We start from the raw sequence: 21,300 nt of genomic DNA, 5'->3' as shown, positions 1-21,300 counted from the left end.
AGGGCTCCTTAAAGACGTCTTTTGATCAGGATGAGAATTTGTTTACTCGTACGAAACGTCTTAGAAGAAACTTGAAGCAACCTAATGAAACCTTAACAGTTTTTTGCTCTACTGAAGCTCCACCTTGAAAAAGCCGGAACAAATGTTGAGTTCTTTTGCTGTGGCCACAAGTCCACTCAAAAAAAAGAAATGTCTGCAAGAGATGAGTACGACAAGGTCAGGCAGAGACTGGGGGCAGAGTCAAGAGAGGAATCAGTCTGGAATCATTACGTTCCACGTGCATTTGGAATCTAATCTTTCTTGAATTCCATTGACTCTTTATCTACCATCAGTCTAGTCCTGACTGTTAGTTGACTAGATTCTTGTGTACAGCTAAGAGTAATAAATCAGGTTAACTGGAACTTCAGGTGTGGCCCTGATTCTTCACCCTTGACAGGTAGTTTATAAACGCATTATAATTTTTAATGCCTAGAATCACATTATTTCAGTTTTCGTTGCCATCTCAGAGCGAATGTTACCTTACCATCCATTGATTTCCAGTGTGGACTATAAAGGATTTTTACTTACTTACTTACTTACTTACTTACTTATTTATTTATTACTATACTTACAACAAAGAATAGGAATCTTAGCAGTGGAGTTACAGATTTCATTCTTCATTAAAATGTTCTGTTCGGAACCAAACTTCCTGGTGATCCATGTTCTCCAGATGTGTCTACGGAGATTCTCAGTCCCAGGTCAGGGTTGTCCCAAAAGGGCTTTTTCAAAAGACAACTGGACTTTGTTTTTTCTTGAGGACATTTTGCTTCTCGTCCAAGAAGCGTTGATTTCAATTCCTATTCCCACTGGATAAATATCAGGGATACTTCTTCAGGAATGAAGAAGACCGCTCTTCCTGGCTATAGGAATTCACGTTGAGCATTGAGTTGGCCACGTTTTTTCTGCAAATTTCTTCGGAGCTCTCCATGGTTCTGCTTAGTTTTATGCAAAGCACTGCTAAATCCTGAGTCCTTCGGGAAAGGGCGGTATATAAATGTTATAAAAATAAATAAATAAAATAAATAAATAAATGTTGCAGGATTTAGCCACATTGAGTTAAAACAGCCATTGCAGAGTCTTTTTTTTTTTAAGGGCAGTGAGGAGAGCAACCAGCTCTTTGTTGTGTTATGTGCCATTGTTGCTCTTGCACAGATTTTAATCCTGTTTTAAAAATCTCTGCTTGGGGGCCAAATAAGATTCTCCCAGTTCTTTAAAAGTTGCCCAGAGCAATATAGTTGAAAGCAAGCTTGATGCAATTGCATTTTCTCCATTTTTAAGCATTGTGGCACCACCACTGTGCTGATGATCACCAAGAGTGTCATGAAATACAGGCAGGGTGTACAGTTAGTCCTCAACTTACAAGAGTTCATTTAGTGACTGTTCAAAGTTATACCACTGGGGGGGAAAAACTTCCTTGTTTTTCTTTGAAGACGTTTCGCTTCTCGTCGAAGAAGCTTTTTCAGCTCTGAATGAATGGTTTTTCTTCAAAGAAAAACAAGAAAGTCCAGTTGCCTCGTGAAAAAGCACCTTTGGGACAACTATTTTTTTTTAAATTTATTTTAATTCCATTTATATCCCGCCCTTCTCCGAAGACTCAGGGCGGCTTACAAGCTTAGCAGTAGCCTTCATTCTATGTATATGCCTGCTTATTAGGGCTTTCACACACACACCCCAAGCGGCATTATTACAAAGTCAGCTTAATTGCCCCCAACAATCTGGGTCCTCATTTTACCTACCTGGGAAGGATGGAAGGCTGAGTCAACCTTGAGCCTGGTGGGACTCGAACCTGCACTAATTGCAGGCAGCTGGGGTTACTTAAGGAGGCATTAGCCCACTGCTCCACCAAGGCTCTTGATGTGACCTGGATGACTGAGAATCTCCATAGAAACTTAAATATTTCTACACATCCTCACATGTATACATTCAGCAATGCCATTAAAGTCACAACTCTGCCCGAAATGTCTGTTGCTAAGCTCTCCAGTTCTACGGAAGCTTGCTGAGAGTCAGCAGTGTGGAAACCGTTCAAGGACATTCTAGCAGGTGTGAAGAAGATAGCAGATGGCTCCCGTAACAAAGAGAACCTGTGTGATGACCCAGGGCACAGCACAGAGGCAATGCAGTCAGCTGGCAATTCAAACAGTTCTTTTATTGCTCCCAATTTTCCCCAAATGCTCCCACATTTGCCGGCAAGCCTCCAACAAAAGATCACACACACACATATCCCTTCAGCGGACTCTGGCTGAAAGTAGGTTCAAATACAGGCTGATTAGCCTAAGAAAGTACTCAAGGCCATAGAGATAACAAGGAAGAAAACATAAACTTCACGAGTCTGTTGGAATCCTAGCTTGCCTGAGCAGTTTTCAAAAGAGAGAAGCCGAAATACAGTCCGTGGTCTTGAAACATTCAAGCAACGTGGTCAGTCAGTCCAATAGTCAAGAGTTTCCAGGTTTCCAAGCAGAAGTCACAGAACAAGAGATCAGCAACAACACGCACAAAACTCCAAGGAATCAGCGTTTGTTCCCGACAAAAGTCCCCACCCCACGGCGGCTCCTTAAGTCTCAGTCTCCAGGTGGGCCTTGTGGAGAGGAGCGGGACGCTCTCCTCCCGAGTAGTTGAGTAGTTGAGCCTGCCTGTATTGTTCCCTCCTTCTCTCCACTCTCCGTGCTCTAGGATCAGGTGGGGGTGGCCCTTGCTCATCGCCTGAACTCTTGTCTCTCCTGTTCCTCCTCTCCCAATCCTGAAGGGCCCTGGCCTGCCTCGGCCTGCTCTTCCCCACGTTCCTCTGAAGCCACTACGGGGACATCTGGGGAGGTTTGGCTGGTAAAGTCATTCTTCTATGCCATTACGGTCTGATGCCTGATGGCACTATAGAGTTCATTTTTACCTCACCTTTGCCAGGCCGCGTATCCAATAAACAGCCAACTTTTCAGAAACGAAACTAACCCTGGACTTTTATTCGGACGCTCGGCCTGGAGTCTAACATGTCTCCCCTAACGACAGAAAGTTTGGGCTCGGTTGTTAGCCGTAAGCCGAGGACCAGCTGTAGTTCTTTGATCCTTTGGCTTTGCGACGTGAAGTGGGTCTGCTTTGGAGCCCCGGTGACTAAAATGCCCTTTTCTCTTTCAGAGAGTCGCATGATCTTGGATGCTTTTGCTCAACAGTGTAGCCGAGTCCTCAGTCTTTTAAACTGCGGAGGGAAACTTCTGGAGCACAGCCGCACTCCGCCCCTGCCTTCCTGCGTCAAACAAGAGAGCCCGGCTTTTAATGAGAAGCCGGAGCATTGCCAGCTCGGCAAAATGGTCCACAGCCAGACCTCCGAAAACGCAGACTTCGAATTGCAGTACGTGCAGAAGAAGCAGCAGACCTCGGCTTTCCTGAGAGTCTTCACCGATTCCCTTCAGAACTATTTGCTTTCCGGAGGCTTCACCTCGCAAAACGTTTCCTCGGCTGGGGATTTCGGTCACTTGGCCGACATGGACCCGCTTCCCACCTCTCCAGTGCACACTCTCGGGGGATGGGCTTCTCCGGCGACTTCGGAGTCTCACGGTCACCCGTCTTCTTCCACCCTCCCGGAGGAGGAGGAAGAAGAAGAGGAAGGCTACTGCCCTCGTTGCCAAGAGTTGGAGCAGGAGGTGGTTTCCTTGCAACAAGAAAACGAAGAACTCCGAAGAAAATTGGAGAGCATTCCAGGTAAGGTGATGCTATTGGTTGAGACTTCGGGGTAGGATGAAGCACCTTCTGGTGCTCCCCGCAACATTTTCAGAAGAAAGGGAGGAGTGGCAGGGTGATACCGTAATACAGAGAAGTAGTACACTAATACAAGTATTCCTTGACTTATGACTGCAACTGTGTCCAGAATTCCCATTGTTAAACAAGACAAGTGTTGAGTTCTGCCCAACTTTCTTGCCATAGTTGTTAAGTTGTTTCTCCCGTGGCCTGGTTTCAAGCAGGCCACAGCCTGGTAGTGGGCCACAACCCAGGGGTTGGGTGTGGGTCTATGAGCCAACTGGAGCCAACTCGCCATGGGCAACTTGCCACTGCCAACTCATCATGGCCAACTCATCACAGCCAATTACCAAGGCCAACTCATCATGGCCAACTCATCCCGACCAACTCATCATGGCCAACTCATCAAGGCCTACTCATCACAGCCCACTCATCATGGCCAACTTGCCAAGGCCAACTCATCACAGCCAATTCACCAAGGTCAATTCATTGTGGCCAAGTCATCACGGCCAACATATCACGGCCAATTCACTAGGGCCAACTCATCATGGCCAACTCACTAAGGCCAACTCATCGTGGCCAACTCGCCAGGGCCCACTTGCCACAGGACAATTCACTGCAGGACAAGAGTTACACTAACATCGAAGAAATGGTGGAATAGAGTCATTAAAGAAAAGATGCAAAAGGAGGGACAGAATGAAATGAGAACGGCAAAAATCAAAGCTTTTATTCATTTTGTTTAAATAACTAAACAGGATTGTTACGTTGTCCCATGGCGAGTGGGCCATGGCAAGTTGTCCAGCAGTGAGTTGGGCACAACGAGTTGTCGCATTCGAGGTTGGGGACCCCAGCTCTAGTCAGTTTTGCTCTTAGTCGAATACGTATGACTGTGGGAACTTTCTCATTGTTCGCAGTGCCCTGCCAAACTGTTTTAGACTACTTGAAGATGGTCCTCCAGCATCACAATCAACTGATGTTGCCACAGACGGTGGAGCAACCAGCAGAGGTAGGTCTTGATGGTGACAGAAGGGGGGTCGTCAATGGAAAGATTTGGTCTATATGAGCTCTCAGAAGAACCGGTCAGTGCTGGATGGAGGAACAAGAGTGTCACTTCTTAAGCAATGTGAGTTTTTTAAAATCAACATTCTTATTGCTCAGGGGCCACACACTAGATTGATGAGAGCCTTTGGACCAGCAGGGGTTCTGTATAAAAGGTCTTCATCAAGACTTAGTTTATAGGTTCCTATCTAATACAGGTAATCCTTGACAGATATGCACAAGATTAGAGGAAGAATTATTTGGTGATCCAAATACCCTGACTTGGAAAGTTAGTGGGGCTAAATTTTGCTGAGTTCAGAGAACCGGTTTAATGCACAGTGCTCCTGGAAGTCCAGACTAGGTCTCGGAGGCCTGGAGGAGGCTTCCCAGGCCTAGAATGGCCTGCCGGACGTGTGTGGATGCCACTTCTGGAAGTCTGTTCTAGGCCTCGGAGGTCTGAAGGAGGCTTCCCAGGCCTACAACGGCCCACTGGAAATGCATGGATGCCACTTCCGGAAGTCCGTTCTAGGCCTCGGAGGTCTGGAGGAGGTTTCCCAGGCCTACAACGGCCCACTGGAAGTGCATGGATGCCACTTCCGGAAGTCCGTTCTAGGCCTCGGAGGTCTGGAGGAGGCTTCCCAGGCCTAGAATGGCCTGCCGGACGTGTGTGGATGCCACTTCTGGAAGTCTGTTCTAGGCCTCGGAGGTCTGAAGGAGGCTTCCCAGGCCTACAACGGCCCACTGGAAATGCATGGATGCCACTTCCGGAAGTCCGTTCTAGGCCTCGGAGGTCTGGAGGAGGTTTCCCAGGCCTACAACGGCCCACTGGAAGTGCATGGATACCACTTCCGGAAGTCCGTACTAGGCCTCGGAGGTCTGGAGGAGGCTTCCCAGGCCTAGAATGGCCTGCCGGACGTGTGTGGATGCCACTTATGGAAGTCTGTTCTAGGCCTGGGAGGCCCAGGCCTGCATCCAATAAGATAATTGAGCCCAAAATTTAGGTTGCTAAGTGAGGCATTTCTTGTGAATTTTGCCCTGTTTTATGACCTTCCTGGCCACGGCTGCTAAGCAAGTCATACAGTTGTTAAATTAGTCACACGGCTGTTAAGTGAACCGGGCTTCCCCCTCGAGTCTGCTGGTCAGAAGGTTGCAAAAGGGGACCCCAGGGACACTACCACCATCATAAATACGAGTCAGTTGCCAAATGTTTGAATTCTGATCACGTGACCCTGGGGATGCAGCAACAGTCGTAAGGGTGAAAAACGAATCATGAGTCACTTTTTTCAGTGTCGTCGTAACTTTGAAGGTCACTAAACAAATTGTTGTAAGTTGAGGACTTATCTATAGTTCCAGGCACATGTGAACCGCATCTGGTTTCAACTTTATTTGATTTGACCATCTCGGTTATTAACAATCCCTGCCTAGATTTTCAATAAGTGTGCAAGTCGTTTACACATTTAAATGAGTTCTGGTTCAATTAACTCTAGTCAAATATATTTAATGTTGACAAGGACTCTCTAATTAAGCATAAAGGTTTGGCCTGCCGTTTTATCTGCAGGTAGGAATGGAGACACACATGTCAGGTGTGAAGAATGCGGACCACACATTAAATCCCAGTTAAGCTGGTTTCTTTCTCAAGAATCTGGTCGACAAACAGCACTAAATTGGTGCTAGATAAGCATCAATGGAATTCAAAAGAGGGCGGAGTTAAACCGCTTGTGGGAACGTAACGATTCCAGGCTGATTCCTCTCTTGATTCCACTCCTGGGCTCTGCCTGTTCTCCTGCAATACTTGTGGTACCTAGTTTTATAGGACTATTAGATACGAAAGTCTGTCACCCATGCAATCTGGCTCATTTGTGAAACAATGTCGTTATGCAAATGGTGCGCATTGATGCAAATGTCACCGTTTGTGCGGTCTGCGGGGGTAATTAGGCAAGTGGTCTGAACTGCCGCAGGTGTCAAAAAAAAAATTAAGTCAAATTGGAATAACGGAGTAACAGAGTTGGAAGGGACCCTTGGAGGTCTTCTAGTCCAACCCCCTGCTCAGGCAGGAAACCCTAAACCATTTCAGGCAAATGGTTGTCCAATCTCTTCTTAACAACTTCCAGTGTTGGAGCACCCACAACTTCTGGAGGCGAGTTGTTCCGCTAACTGTCAGGAAATTTCTCCTTAATTCTAGGTTGCTTCTCTCCTTGATTAGTTTCCATCTGTTGCTTCTTGTCCTGCCTTCAGGTGCCTCCTCCTCCTCCTCCTCCTCCTCCTCCTCCTCCTCTTCTTCTTCCTCCTTTCCACACACCCCACTCCCTTCTACCACTGATGATGAAACCTAGTTGGGTAATGAGATGTCTGTAAGAAAGCAACCAAGCTCAGAGAACGCTACGCTACGCTCTCCTTAAACATCTGGATGAATGTCTGAATACACCTTCTTTTTAGACAGAACCATAAGGACAGATTTAAGGAAGGGCGCCGCTGATTCTGGCCAGACCCAAGTGGGCTAGCATTTTGTGTCACGCAGTGCCCCCCCCCTCCAAGATGCTCTCAGTCTGCAAGGCTGGAAACTCACAATCCTTCTTAGCTGTTGCATCTTAGCCACTAGTATTCAAGACGTTCCTCCCTTAACTCCACAGCTAGCTCATTAAATAATTAAGCGGGGGGGGTATGTTCTGCTCGAGCAGGGGGGGGTTGGACTAGAAGACCTCCAAGGTCCCTCCCATCCCTGTTATTCCATGTTCTATGCTCATTGAATAAAAATGACTTTTCAGAGCTAGTCGGGTGGACCAGGCAAACGGGAACAATTAACAGTATCCCAGACGGGTGTGATCACCATCACCAAGGTAATTATACGGAATGCGCAGATTCCAAATTCGTTAATAAGCCTGCTGCTTGGCTCCTGCCCTTTCCACTCGATTTACTGGTGGCCGTGGCAACGTAACTGCCGCGCTTCTAAGAGCACAAAACAACCGGGATGACACCCATCTGTGTGGAAATACGTTTGTTAAAAGAATCATTTCTGGAGCTCGGCTCTTTTATGACTCATGGACTTCAACTCCCAGAATTCCTCAGCCAGCGTACCTGGGTGAGGAATTCTGGGAGTTGAAGTCCATGAGTCATAAAAGGGCCGAGTTTGAAGACCCTACAGTATTTGCCATTTGTCTGAAAGAGGCCTGTTGGATTCACACCGCTCCAGAGGCGTGTCTTTTTGGTTTTTTTACACATTTTAACAAGAGAGTGGAAGACATGAGACTTCACGAGCTTTCTCAATCGCTGGCTCCTGGCGCTCTTCAGCTCACCTGCAAAAAAAGCACCTTATAAATAGCATCTTCTGCTCCCAAGGTGTTTCTTCCATCTCACTCTCCTTGCTGGACAAAATGCACAGGCAACTTGATTTGCCTTGTTCTCGGGATTAAAAATCCTTTGCTCCTGGCTGTCAAGTTTGGGTTGCAAGTTTGCCTGCTGCATTTTCCACCCTGTTTCCTGGGCCTCCTGACAACCTGGGCATGCTCGTTGCTTTGGGGGTTTCTGCTCCAGCAGGGGGTTGGACTAGAAGACCTCCAAGGTCCCTTCCTTATTCTGTTATCCTGTTGTTTTATCCTGTTATAGTGTTATTTTGTTGTTCTTCTGTTGTTATTGTTACTCTGATATTTTGTTACTCTGTTCTGTTATCCTGCTGCTCTATTATTCTGTTCTGTTATTCTGTTAATTCTGTTATTATTCTGTTATTCTATTCTATTCTGTTATTCTATTCTTTTAATGTGTTATTCTGCTATTCTAGTTTCTGTTATTCTGTTAATTCTGTTATTCTATTCTTTTAATGTGTTATTCTGCTATTCTGTTTTCTGTTATTGTTAATTCTCTAACTCTGTTGTTCTAGTCTGTTATTCTGTTATTCTACTCTTTTAATGTGTTATTCTGCTATTCTATTTTCTGTTATTCTGTTAATTCTGTTATTCTGTTGTTATTCTGTTATTCTACTCTTTTAATGTGTTGTTCTGCTATTCTATTTTCTGTTATTCTGTTAATTCTGTTATTCTGTTGTTATTCTGTTATTCTATTCTTTTAATGTGTTATTCTTGTATTGTTTTCTGTTGTTATTCTGTTATTCTAATCTGCTATTCTATTCTTTCAATGTGTTATTCTGCTATTCTATTATTCTGTTTTGTTATTCTGTTGTTGTTCTGTTACTATCCTTTTAATGTGTTACTCTGTTATTCTGTTAATTCTGTTATTCTGTTCATCCTGTTAATCTATTGTTATTCTGTTGTTCTTCTGCTATTCTGTTGTTCTTCTGTTATTTTTAGGGGAGCAAGCAATTGCTGAACAATTACCCCGTCTTCATCACTAGCAAACAGTGGGACGAGGCCGTCAACTCCTCCAAGAAAGACGGGCGGCGTCTCCTTCGCTACCTCATCAGATTTGTCTTCACCACCGATGAGCTTAAGTACTCGTGCGGCCTTGGGAAAAGAAAAAGGTCAGTGCAGTCAGGAGACACTGGTCCTGAAAGACGGCCTCTGGATCCAGTGAAAGTAACATGTCTCAGAGGTACTGACTGCATCTTTTCACTCAACGTCCGCCATGCACAATCTCATTTCACCAGATTCGACGTGTGGTAGAGAAGGGAGGGTCCTTTGGGGGAAGTCCTGGAGCTTAGATGGAGTTGCCCTTTCAAGAGGAAGTGTCTGAGATGCCACCTCTATTTTCTGTTATTTTGTTAATTCAGTTATTCTGTCATTCTATTCTTTTAATGTGTTGTTCTGCTGTTCTATTTTCTGTTGTTCTGTTAATTCTGTTATTCTGTTGTTATTCTGTTATTCTACTCTTTTAATTCTGTTATTCTGCTATTCTATTTTCTGTTGTTCTGTTAATTCTGTTATTCTGTTGTTATGCTGTTATTCTACTCTTTTAATTCTGTTATTCTGCTGTTCTATTTTCTGTTGTTCTGTTAATTCTTATTCTGTTGTTATGCTGTTATTCTACTCTTTTAATGTGTTATTCTGCTGTTCTATTTTCTATTGTTCTGTTAATTCTGTTATTCTGTTGTTATTCTGTTATTCTACTCTTTTAATGTTATTCTGCTATTCTATTTTCTGTTGTTCTGTTAATTCTGTTATTCTGTTGTTATGCTGTTATTCTACTCTTTTAATTCTGTTATTCTGCTGTTCTATTTTCTGTTGTTCTGTTAATTCTGTTATTCTGTTATTCTACTCTTTTAATTCTGTTATTCTGCTATTCTATTTTCTGTTGTTCTGTTAATTCTTATTCTGTTGTTATGCTGTTATTCTACTCTTTTAATGTGTTATTCTGCTGTTCTATTTTCTATTGTTCTGTTAATTCTGTTATTCTGTTGTTATTCTATTCTTTTAATGTGTTATTCTGCTATTCTATTTTCTGTTGTTCTGTTAATTCTGTTATTCTGTTGTTATTCTGTTATTCTACTCTTTTAATTCTGTTATTCTGCTATTCTATTTTCTGTTGTTCTGTTAATTCTTATTCTGTTGTTATGCTGTTATTCTACTCTTTTAATGTGTTATTCTGCTGTTCTATTTTCTGTTGTTCTGTTAATTCTGTTATTCTGTTGTTATTCTGTTATTCTACTCTTTTAATGCGTTTTTCTGCTATTCTATTTTTTGTTGTTCTGTTAATTCTGTTATTCTGTTGCTATTCTGTCATTCTACTCTTTTAATGTGTTATTCTGCTATTCTGTTTTCTGTTGTTCTGTTAATTCTGTTATTCTGTTGTTATTCTGTTGTTCTATTCCTTTAATACGTTATTCTGCTATTCTGTTATTGCCCTTTCAAGAGAAAGTGTCTGAGATGCCACCTCCCTTTTCTTACAGGGGTCTCCACTTGAGGACATCCTCAGGAGATCAGTGATAGACGGTGGGAATATTCTTTCCCTCTAAAGTCTAATTCTCCTGGGTTGCTTCTGCTAGGTCCCAATGAGGTCCCCCTGGACCAATTAGTGACACCTTGCACGCTCATTCCCCACGACTGATGCTCATAAATGGAGCATGTGGCCCTCATAGCATCCTAAGATGCATTGTAAGAGTTATGATGGTCTGAATTTTCAGAGGTCACATGAGCCTGTTTTCTCGGAGCTTACAAAAGCTTGGTCTTGACACAGACCTTTGGCTGTGTGAGATTACTCTGTACAATTCTGAACAAAGGCATTTGGTCTCCAGCTGTAAAAGTAGGACATTTCTCTCACGTGTATTGCGTCCGGTTGTAGGACACCTGAGGGATATACTACATATTTAAGCATTCGGTTAAAAGAGAAAGGAATTTGTCCTGCTTCAGAATCAAACGTCTCTCCGAGACCATTTCCTCTGTTGCAGAGCACAAGGTTGCGTCCATGCTACAAACTTAGAGAAACACAACGTGGAGAACAAAAAGGCAGGATACAGCTAGGCAGAATTTTTCCCCAAAACAATGTTGAGAAGTCCTTGTTTCTTCAGTAACTTCTTTTCTCCATTGTCCCTCCACACACAGACACAGACACAAACACAAAACCTTCAGCGGGACATATTGCACAAAATCCAATTGTGTTACAAAACAAGACAAGTTGTATTGGGTTGTCTTACCTCTTCTTTGGGCGCTGAGATTTGTTTCTGTTTTTAAATGTAAGATAAACACCGTCCTACTCAGTAGTCCGTATCTAAGTTTCCAAACCTTTCGTGGACCCCTGCCTTAGCTCCTTGTCTTTAGATATTCTTCCACTTTCCATACATTGCATCCCAACAAGCCTTTCCTTCCAACAAGCCTTTTGCTTGGCAATCCAGGTGGCTCAACCCCCTTACACAATTTGCTCTATTTTGGAGTTTTGTTGAGGATTACTTTGCCCACAAGGCTGCCGACTAAACATCAAACTTGCCAGGTTATTCACCTCTTAAGAAGCCGCATGCCCATCGTCCATACTCTTCTGCCACTGGCCCAGTTCACAAGACCACTTGTTTACCCAATGGGACAACTTGTCACAGCCCACTGTGGCCGAGTTGCCACAGCCAATTCACCACAGCCAACTCGCTGTGGGACAACGTCACAATCCTGTTTAATTATTTAAAATAAATAAAGCACTGTTTTAATTTTGGCCGTTCACATTTCATTCTGTCCTTCCTTTTACTTTGCTTCTTTCTCCAATGATTCTATTTCACCATTTCTTTAACATTAGTGTAATTCTTCTCCTGCGGCAAGTTAACTGTAACAAGTTGGCCATAGCAAGTTGGCCATGATGAGTTGGCCATGGCGAGTTGGCTGTGACAACTTGGCCATAATGAGTTGGCCATGGTGATTTGGCCATGACGCATTGGCCAAGGTGAGTTGGCCATGGCGACTTGGCCATGATGACTTGGCCATGAAAAGTTGGCCATGCATGAATTGTCCTAGTGATGGCGAACCTTTTAGAGACTGAGTGCCCAAACTGCAATCCAAAACCTACTTATGTATTGTTGGGTGCCGGGTGGGTGTGGTCCATTGGGTGGGCATGGCCCATTGGGTGGGCATGGCTGCCATGGTAACTGGGTGGGAATAAAAAGTTCTATCAATCAATTCCAACTTTGCGAGATTTTTTTTCCCGTGAGAAGTTGAAATTGAATGATTGATTGAACCTTTTTTTTTTTGCACACAGCGGCGGAGGCCTAAAGCAAAAAGGTTTTATAAAACCCAGCTGAAGGCCTAGGACTGGGGCGAGGGCGCACGTGCCCACAGAGAGGGCTCTGTGTGCCACCTGTGGCACGCGTACCATAGGTTCGCCACCATGGGCCTAGACTCAGTTGTTCAATACCACGGGAGGTCACTTGCTGATTTCTTCACAGAATTCATTCGGATGCATTGCACCTCTAACCCGGATTGGTGGATGCCTTCCGAAGAACAGATCAACAAGGTCTTCAGTGATGCGGTGGGACACGCTCGGCAAGGACGGGCAGTGGGGACATTCCTGCATAACGGGAATTCGTACTACGATGGGATTGATCAACATAGTTCCCACGACGACCTTTTCGGCAGAGGTATCCATGATGGCTCTGGAGATTGATGGTCGGAAGGAAGGCGATCCAGAAGGAGAGGCAAGGGAAAGACAAGAGACTGGCTGTTCTGGCTGTTCGGTGTTCCATTTTAATGTGAATTAAGAATCCAAAGCATGTTGAGGATTGAGTTGTGTCCAAGGCGATGTGTGTAAAAGTAGGATTTCCCCAGCCAGATGTGCTGGCTTACAGCTCCCGTCCTCTTCCAGAGTGTGTGGTTGTGCTGTCATTCATCCCAGATTGTGAGAAGCTGGTTTTAACACTAGTCTTGCAAGCCAATAAGGAAGTACAGGTGATCTTCGGATTGCAATGGTACGTTTAGTGACCGTTCAAAGTTACAACGGCCTTGAAAAAAATGACTTACGACTGTCTTTCACGCAACCATTGAGGCATGGTGATCAAAATTTGGACACTTGCCAACTGACTTGCAGTTATGAGAGTTGCAGCGTCTTGGGGTCACGTGATCCCCTTTGGTGACCTTCTGCTAAGCAAAGCCAATTGGGGAAGAAGCCGGATTTGCTGAAGGGCCGTGTGACTAAGTTAACAACCAGAGCGATTCCGTGGCCTCTTCACGACTCGTGGACTTCAACTCCCAGAATTCCTGAGCCAGCCATGCTGAGGGGAAAGGGAGAGGTTTCCAAGCTCAGCCATGCTGGCTCAGGAATTCTGGGAGTTGAAGTCCACGAGTCATGAAGGGGCCAAGGTTCCCCACCCCTGATCTAGGGTCTGCTCCTTGAGCAGGAGGCTGGGCTAGAAGACCTCCGGGGTCCCTTCCAGCTCCTATTCTGATTGATTCTGATTGAATTTTATCAAGTTTTGGACTCAGCCACAGCAAACGGCTTGTGAACGTGTCCCCTGCAAGAGCCGCTCTCTGAGAAAACTCACCACCAAAATTGAGCTGAACACTTCTGTCGCTCAGTCAGACGTTTCTTAAGTGAGCGCCGCCCCATTTTACGATCTTTCCGTCCACCGTTGTTAATCGAATAATCCCTGCCATTGTTAAGTTGGTCACGCAGCTGTTCGCTGAATCTGGCTTCCCCCCGCTGACTTTCCTTGTCAGAAGGTCGCAAAAGGGGATCGCGGGACCCCTACCCCCGGTGACACTGCGACCGTCATAAATGCGAGTCGGTGGCCAAGCGTTTGAATTTTGATCGTGTGACTGGGGTGGTGGGGTGGGGTGGGGGTTGCTGCCACGGTCGTTAAGTGGGAAAACAGGGTAATGAAAGCCGCATTTTTCAATGCCATTGTAACTTCAGCCGGTCACTAAAACGAGCCGTTGTAAATCAAGGGCTGCTTTTTTGTATGAACAATTTCCCTGCAAACTGAAAGATATCGAAATGAGGAGCGCGGATCGATGGGGTGGGATGGAGGGAACTCTGCTTTGTGCGGAGAGTTTTGAAGAGTTGTCTGCAGTCAACCTTTGCGTTCAGGGTTTTCTTCAGAAGGCGCTTAAATTATTCTCCTAATTCTGAACAAGCCACGTTGAGAGAAAGCCTGCATTATGCTGCCGGCTTCCTCTGCTCTTTTCATTAGGTGCCATCATGATTTTGTCCCAAAGGGGCTTTTTTCTTTCCAGGAGGCCACTGGACTTTCTCATTTTTCCTTTGAAGATGTTTCGCTTCTCATCCCAGAAGCTTCTTCGGCTCTGACTGGATGGTGAGGAAGTGGAAAGATTTATACTCCTTGCAGAGAGCTGGTCATTTGCCTCCTTTGAGAGGGTCGTTGAGGCCATTTGAAAAGGCCTCCTCCTTTTCCTTCCTCTTTCCCTTATCCTTCACCTCTTCCTTTTTCTACCCCCTTCCTCTTGCTCTTCTTCTTCCTTTTTTTCTCACTCTCTCTGTCTTCTTCCTTCCTTTCATCGCATCTTAATCCTCCTCTTTCCCTTTCATCCTTCTCCCAAAGAAGCTTTTTCAGGAGGCAACTGGACTTCCTTGTTTTTCTTTGAAGAGATTTCGCTTCTCATCCCAGAAGCTTCTTCGGCTCTGATTGGATGGTGGGGAAATGGAAGGATTTATACTCCTTGCAGAGAGCTGGTCATTTGCCTTCTTTTTAGAGAGTTGTTGAGGCCACTTGAAAAGGCTTCCTCCTCTTCCTTCTTCCCCTTCCTCTTTCTTTCCCTTCCCCTTATCCTTCACCTCCTCTTCCTTCTTCCTTCCCCCTCCTCCCTCTCTTCTTTTTCTCTTTCTCTGTGTCTCTTTCTCTCCTAGCCTTCTCCTTCTTTCCCTCCCATCTTCCTCCTCCTCGTCCTCTTCCCTCCTTCTCCCAAATGTGCCTTTTTTCAGGAGGCAACTGGATTTTCTTGTTTTTTCCTTCGAAGACGTTTCTCTTCTCATCCCCGAAGCTTCTTCAGCTCTGACTGGATGGTGGGGGGAATGGGAGGATTTATACTCCTTGCAGAAAGCTGGTCCTTCGCCTTCTTTTAAGAGAGGCATTGAGGCCACTTGGAGGCTTACCTGCGTCCTCAGGGTCACCTGAGCGGTGCAAATGGGTGTGGAGCCTCCTTGGATGCAAGACGTTTTTTTTTCTGCCCTGGGTCCCTTCACTGTGGAAGACGCATGCAGGATTTTGGGGATGAGTCTGCGTTGTCTGCCTCTCCAAGCGAAACGCAAACGGTCCCTGCGGTCTGCAATGTTTTCTGGAAATCCGTTCATCCTCCCCAGAAAATGTTGCAGACGGCGGGAACCGTCTGCGCTTCAGTTTGAGATGCAAAGGTCTTCAAAGAAAAACTGGAGTGTCCAGTTGCCTCCTGAGAAAGGAGACAGACCTGACCTGGAAGACCGAGAATCTCCGCAGACCACCATGATTTTAATTTTACCGTCCCTTTGTCGTTTCCTTCCCACCCACCCCTTTTTTTTTCTTTTGCACAATCACTATTGTACGCCCTTGAACTGGCAGCCCTGGGAGACAACTGGTTTAGTAGGCAAAGAAAGCCATTGGCTCTGTCTCCTTGACCAAGAGCCAAGCGAAGACTTGTCAGGGGGATAGCAAATAGCTTTTTCTTTTTCTTTTTTTTTAAAAAAAAGGAATTTTGGATCGCTTATTGCTGTTTTCTTGTCAGCTTAATTTTAAAAAAAACAACTGGAGCTGGTGTGTTGCTTCCCTGCCAAACAAGGCAAGAACTGCCCTCTGGCATTAACCGACTCCATTTAAAGACCGTCTTTCTAACTTAAAGCAGGAGTTCCCAACTTATGATCTGTGGGGATAGCTGGCAAGCCCCACCCTACTCGTGGTAGCACCACCGCGCGGGCACTAGCGGCCCCATTTGCACATGCGCGGGGACGCTAGCACCTCCGGCAGCGTCACACATGTGCCAGAGGCCCGTTTGCGCATGCATGCAGACCGTTTGCGCATGCATGTGCATGCTAGCACCACTGTTGTGCGTGTGCCCGTTTGCACATATGTGCGGGCCGCGCACGGGCCCATTTCTCTGCTGTCCCCTTTCCTTTCCGGCCCACCAAACTGGGATGTATGGGGAACTCTGACTTAAAGGAAGGCAGGCAGGCAATTCTGAATCTAACATTAGAAAGAAATATTAAACAGGGAATCCCAAAGTTGCTTTTTTTTTCTTTTTTCTTTCAAAAGGACTTTTGTTTTTTCCTTGAGGACCTTCCGCTTTTCTCCGCCAAGAAGCTCCTCCAGTTCTGAGTGAACGTTGGAGGATGAAAGAATTTATATTCCTTGTAGTCATCTTTGCATCTTAACATAAGCTGAGGATTTCCCCACCACCACCCCTGCTCCTAAACCAAAATCTGCTAATCATCAGTAGCCGCGAGAAAGCCCGTGTATAAAGAAAAAAATAATAATAATTGTCTATTCTTCCCAAACTGCAGCAAGTCTGCTCTAGCTGTTTCGTGTTGTTGTGTGTGACAAATACCTCAAATGCCACATTCCTCTTTGTGGTGTGGACCTTAGTGGTGTAACATTTCCTGTGATGAAACTTGCCCATCTCCTTGGTGAAACGTGTCTGATAGGATGCACAAGCCCACATCGCTGTAGAATGTCGTGTAGGATGCATTTTGATATAACCTGTGTGCAATTCCAGTGTTGGTGTGTGTAGTGTAAAATACCTGCCATTTGAATTAAGCGCCTCAAGCCCTCGCAGAGAAAACCTCATTGAAAACAGTACCAGATGGGATTTGCTTAGCCCAGTGGTCAAAGCTCATTTAACGGGACGTTTTCTTCCGATTCCTATCTTGGTTCCAATGATACGTTCTGAAAGTACAACAGGCACGTAGCATCTACGGAAAGATGCCCAACTTTGGCTGGGCAATGCTGGGAGTTGAAGTCCACAGCTCATCAAGTGGCCAGCGTTAAAACATCCCTGGTCTATCGGTTCTAAGATTTAAGGCCACCGTTATAAAGAAGAAGTTGCATGTCTCCGAGTCGAAGGGAAGGTCTATCAACCTCTAGCAAACTGCTTCTTCCTTGAGGACTAGAAACACTGGCATGAGAGGCAACCAATTCCACCACACACCCCTGGTGTAATCTCTTGGCTATCTGATTATGGGCCTGACTAAGGGTTGACCTTATTCCAGGTAAGGAAAGATAACATTGACCGTTAAGTCCGTGTCTTCTTATCTAGGATCACGTGCCTCCAGCTTAGCCTGAGCAACGTGGGGCGGGGGCAATAATCGCTTTTTCGTCTCTTCCTGAAAATTGGAGATATGGTCCAGTATGGAATATGGATTTTCTAATATTGCCAAGTATGGCACCAGAGAGACTATGCTGTAGTAGCTTTTACACCCTTAGTTTGGACCGATTTGAATGCTGGTGCTCCCTGCATTGTAGGCAGCTATTAAGTTTGAGCAATGGCCACGTACGTATTTATACTGCATATAAAATTGCTAAATGGTGAAGAACTACTAAATCAAATTAATAATAACAATAATAATAATAATAATAATAATAATAATAATGAAAAACAAAAAAAGACCATGGAATCTTATCAGATTAAAGAAAGCCTCTGAGATTCCAGAAAGTTTGATGCTTTTGGCTTCCTTGCAGTGAAAACGAAATGCTTTTCGCCATGTACATTGTATATATACAATGTATGGTATACATTGTATATATACAATAAAAAATAAATAAAATCATAGCAGTTTTAAGACTTGGTCAGGAAAGGCCAATTGATATTACATCTATCAATCTGCTTATTTCAGCTCCCTACAAATACAGCCCTAGAGATTGGTCTAATTGTTCATGCTTAAATATATTAATTGTTCTTTCGTAGTTTCTCTAAACATGCTTTGGGCCAAAGTTGTGATGTGGCTGGTTTATCTGGTGTAAAGCCTCTGCTACACCAAGGTGTAAATTCTTCCCCCCCCCCCAAATTTAAATTGCTTCCCGAAGCCACATGTTATAGGGGCATATAAAAACAAGGAAGGAAGGAAGGAAGGAAGGAAGGAAGGAAGGAAGGAAGGAAGGAAGGAAGGAAGGAAGGAAGGAAGGAAGGAAGGAAGGAGGGAGGGAGGGAAGGGGAAGGAAGGAAGGAGGGATGGAAGAAGAAAGGAAAGGGGAGAAAGGAAGGAAGGAAGGAAGGAAGGAAGGAAGAAGGGAAAGGAGGAATGAAGGAAAGATTTCTGATACTTCCTGACAGCTCCCCACAAAGAAACTCTTTGAGGAAGCTAGCAGGAAATCTGAAGTTGCTCCAACTCCTTTAGTCATTTTGTTTCTCTGTTTAAATAAGGACATACAGTATGTTTGTAACGATGACCCAAAAGGGTTCGGATTGTCGTCTATTACAAATAAGTCTACTAATAGGCCACGTTTTCCTATTTTTATATCGTTTACCACATAGCCACTTGCAATCGTGGTTGACCTGAAAAATACTTCTTCGGAGACAGAGAAAACGCGAGAGCAGAGGTATCTACAGGGTGTGGTTAAAAAATAAAAATAAAAAAATAATAATAATCAAAGAGCACGCATGATGGTGTGCGATCAAGCCTCCACCTTTACGTGTCTCACAGATGTTGCAAGCACATTTAAAAGAAAGCGAAGCTTTTTTATTCCAAGGCTATCATCTTGACGTTTTTGACCCCACCCTGGCGACACGTTTGACTTAAAAAGTTTTGGTGTTGACAACAAGTGTGAACGAGACAGGAGAAGTCAAGGAGAAGCTGTGGTTTACACGAGGACAAAATTTGATGGACTGTTTCCCTTGGAAGAATTCAGTGTGCATGAACATAATAGGTCAGGAGAAGGAAAGATAGATCTTTTCTCCCACCCTCTCAAATTCTCCCAAGGGCAGGGAATTAAATGCTAATGGAGAGAAATGGTCTGGTCAGGGGTCTCCAAACTTAGCAACTTTCAAGACTTGTGGCTGGCTGGGGGAATCCTGGCAGTTGGAAGTCCACAAGTCTTCCAAGTTGCCAGGTTTTGGAGAACCTGATCTAGGTTCTCCTAAGGCTTACAGTTCAAATGCCAAAGTTTGAAAGAGAAGACCTGCACAGCTCAGCTGAACGGTGTTCCGAGGAAGGAGCACCTTGCTTGTTTTTGGGATCTTTTTAAGTGTCACGGATAGTAAAATTAACATTTTTACCTCAAATGGGCCAGATGCAGAAGCCTGCCCTCTCTTTAGGGTGCCAAATCCTCTTTGGGTTGCCTCGCTAGGACCTTAGCAACATAAGCAGCTCCTGGAAGCACCACCAGGTGCCCCAACCAAGATGGGTGAAGGTCAAAGCATTATATCACAGGTTCCTTCAGAATGGTAGATAGTCCACCTTCCCCTTAAGCTCCCTCGCCTGTGTAGTATTTACAACTATGCTGAGCATCTGACGTAGACCCTACATGGCCAGTTTCTCCTATATGGGACTCCCGAGATGTAGGAAACTAAATATTCTACGGGGTTCAACAGCTGAGCAGCAGGATTTAAGGTTAACTCCTAAAGCCGGGGTCTTCAAACTTGTCCCTTTTATGACTTGTGGACTTCAACTCCCAGAATTCCAGGCACGCGTACCTGGCTGAGGAATTCTGGGAGTTGAAGTCCACAAGTCATAAAAGGGACCCGTTTGAAGACCCCTGTCCTAAAGCTAATGCATTGCATGCAGTTCTCTAAAGCATAAAGGTCCATCAAGAAAGGTAATCCTCAACTTACGCCCAGTTCATTTAGCGACCGTTCAGTTACGGCACTGAAGTGACTTACGACCATTTTTTCCACACTTAACGATTGTTGCAGCATCCCCGTGGTCACGTGATTTTACGTTTGGACACTTGGCAACTCCAAATTTATGACGGTTGCAGCATCCGGGGTGAGTCACCTTCTGACAAGCAGAGCCAATGGGGGGGGGGGGGGGGAAGCCGGATTCAATTAACCACCGCATTACCAATTTTAAGAACTGCAAGGATTTATTTATTTATTTATTGAACTTATATACCGCCTTTCTCCTGTAGGACCCAGGGCGGTTCACAAGGCGATTAAAACAATATTACAATACAAAAGTTAATAACAATTAAAATAGATTAAATTATCCTTAATTGAAAATCTAAAACCCCTATAACTCTGATTAAAAAACCCAATTACAATAAGTTAAAAATTAAAATTCTCAGTCCTGGCCGGAAAGCTCAAAGGATTCGCCAAAGAAGCGTGGTGAGCAAAGTCATAAAACGGGGCAAGACTCACTCAACGGATTTCTCACTTAGCAACATCAAATCTGGGCTGAATTGTGGTCGTAAGTTGAGGACCACCTGTCTAAATCCCAAAGAGGATTTGAAACCCCAGAGAGTTTGAGGACTTGAGTCCATCTACGAGCCACTGCAGCAAAAACTGGTCTACACTTTCAGTGCCCTTTTTAGGAAGGAACCCACTGCCTTACTCACTCCGATCACAAAAATCTTCCCTCAAGTTTTTGTAGCTATTTTTTTTTTCTCCCCCCAGTTATGTATTGTTACGATGCACACATCGGTGCCAACATGACTTCGTTCCATTTTGTAGGGGAAAAAATATTTGTGGATACCGTGACCTAGAATTTCATCCCTTCTGACATTTTTTTTTAATCGTTACAAGTGTTTACGTCGATTATAGGAGCTATTTGTCCAGTGTTTTAAGGTATATCACAAAACGATGCTGTACAAAGTGAACTAATGTAATATAGCCTAGTGATGTTTTGGTGAAAAAAATTTCTATCGCATATGTGAATTGTTTTCTAAAGGACATCAAGTCACGTCTTTCTTTCCAGGAAGTAAAACGTAGAAAAGCGTTCAGCACATTTTTTTTTTTTAAAAAAAACAAGTGATATTTTTTAATTATAAAGAAATTTTTGTTACTAGAATTTACTACTTTGGGTGGTGGTGGCGCTAGTGGGTTTTGATTAGTCTATGCTTCCAATCCATTTGTTCTGTTGCATAACAATGCACAATAAAAAAAAAGTCACTGCTGCACTGCCTGTCTGGACAGCCTGCATATAACTTTTGTGTAAGTCATTTGCATGTTGCTAAACTGAACTCCCCCGTTACTCGTCCCAGCTTCTGCCAACCTAGCAGTT

At 44.4% G+C, this 21,300-nt stretch overlaps 1 protein-coding gene across 1 annotated transcript; it reads left to right on the top strand.

Annotated features, from left to right (window-relative positions):
• Nucleotides 1-3,020: 3,020 nt before the first annotated feature.
• On the top strand, nucleotides 3,021-12,831 carry BEND4 (BEN domain containing 4; the record flags this gene model as incomplete). Its single annotated transcript, XM_083379964.1, has 4 exons — nucleotides 3,021-3,729; nucleotides 4,680-4,771; nucleotides 9,105-9,345; nucleotides 12,614-12,831. The coding sequence occupies 4 exons, from the start codon at nucleotides 3,021-3,023 to the stop codon at nucleotides 12,829-12,831; spliced, it is 1,260 nt and encodes a 419-aa protein (XP_083236090.1).
• Between the last annotated feature and the right edge of the window lie 8,469 nt (nucleotides 12,832-21,300).

This window comes from Vipera ursinii, assembly GCF_947247035.1.
Source record: "Vipera ursinii genome assembly, contig: SUPER_7_unloc_1, whole genome shotgun sequence".
NCBI classification, from domain to species: domain Eukaryota; kingdom Metazoa; phylum Chordata; class Lepidosauria; order Squamata; family Viperidae; genus Vipera; species Vipera ursinii.
The sequence above is the reverse complement of the archived record's forward strand: the minus strand, read 5'-3'. Positions and strand labels throughout refer to the sequence as shown.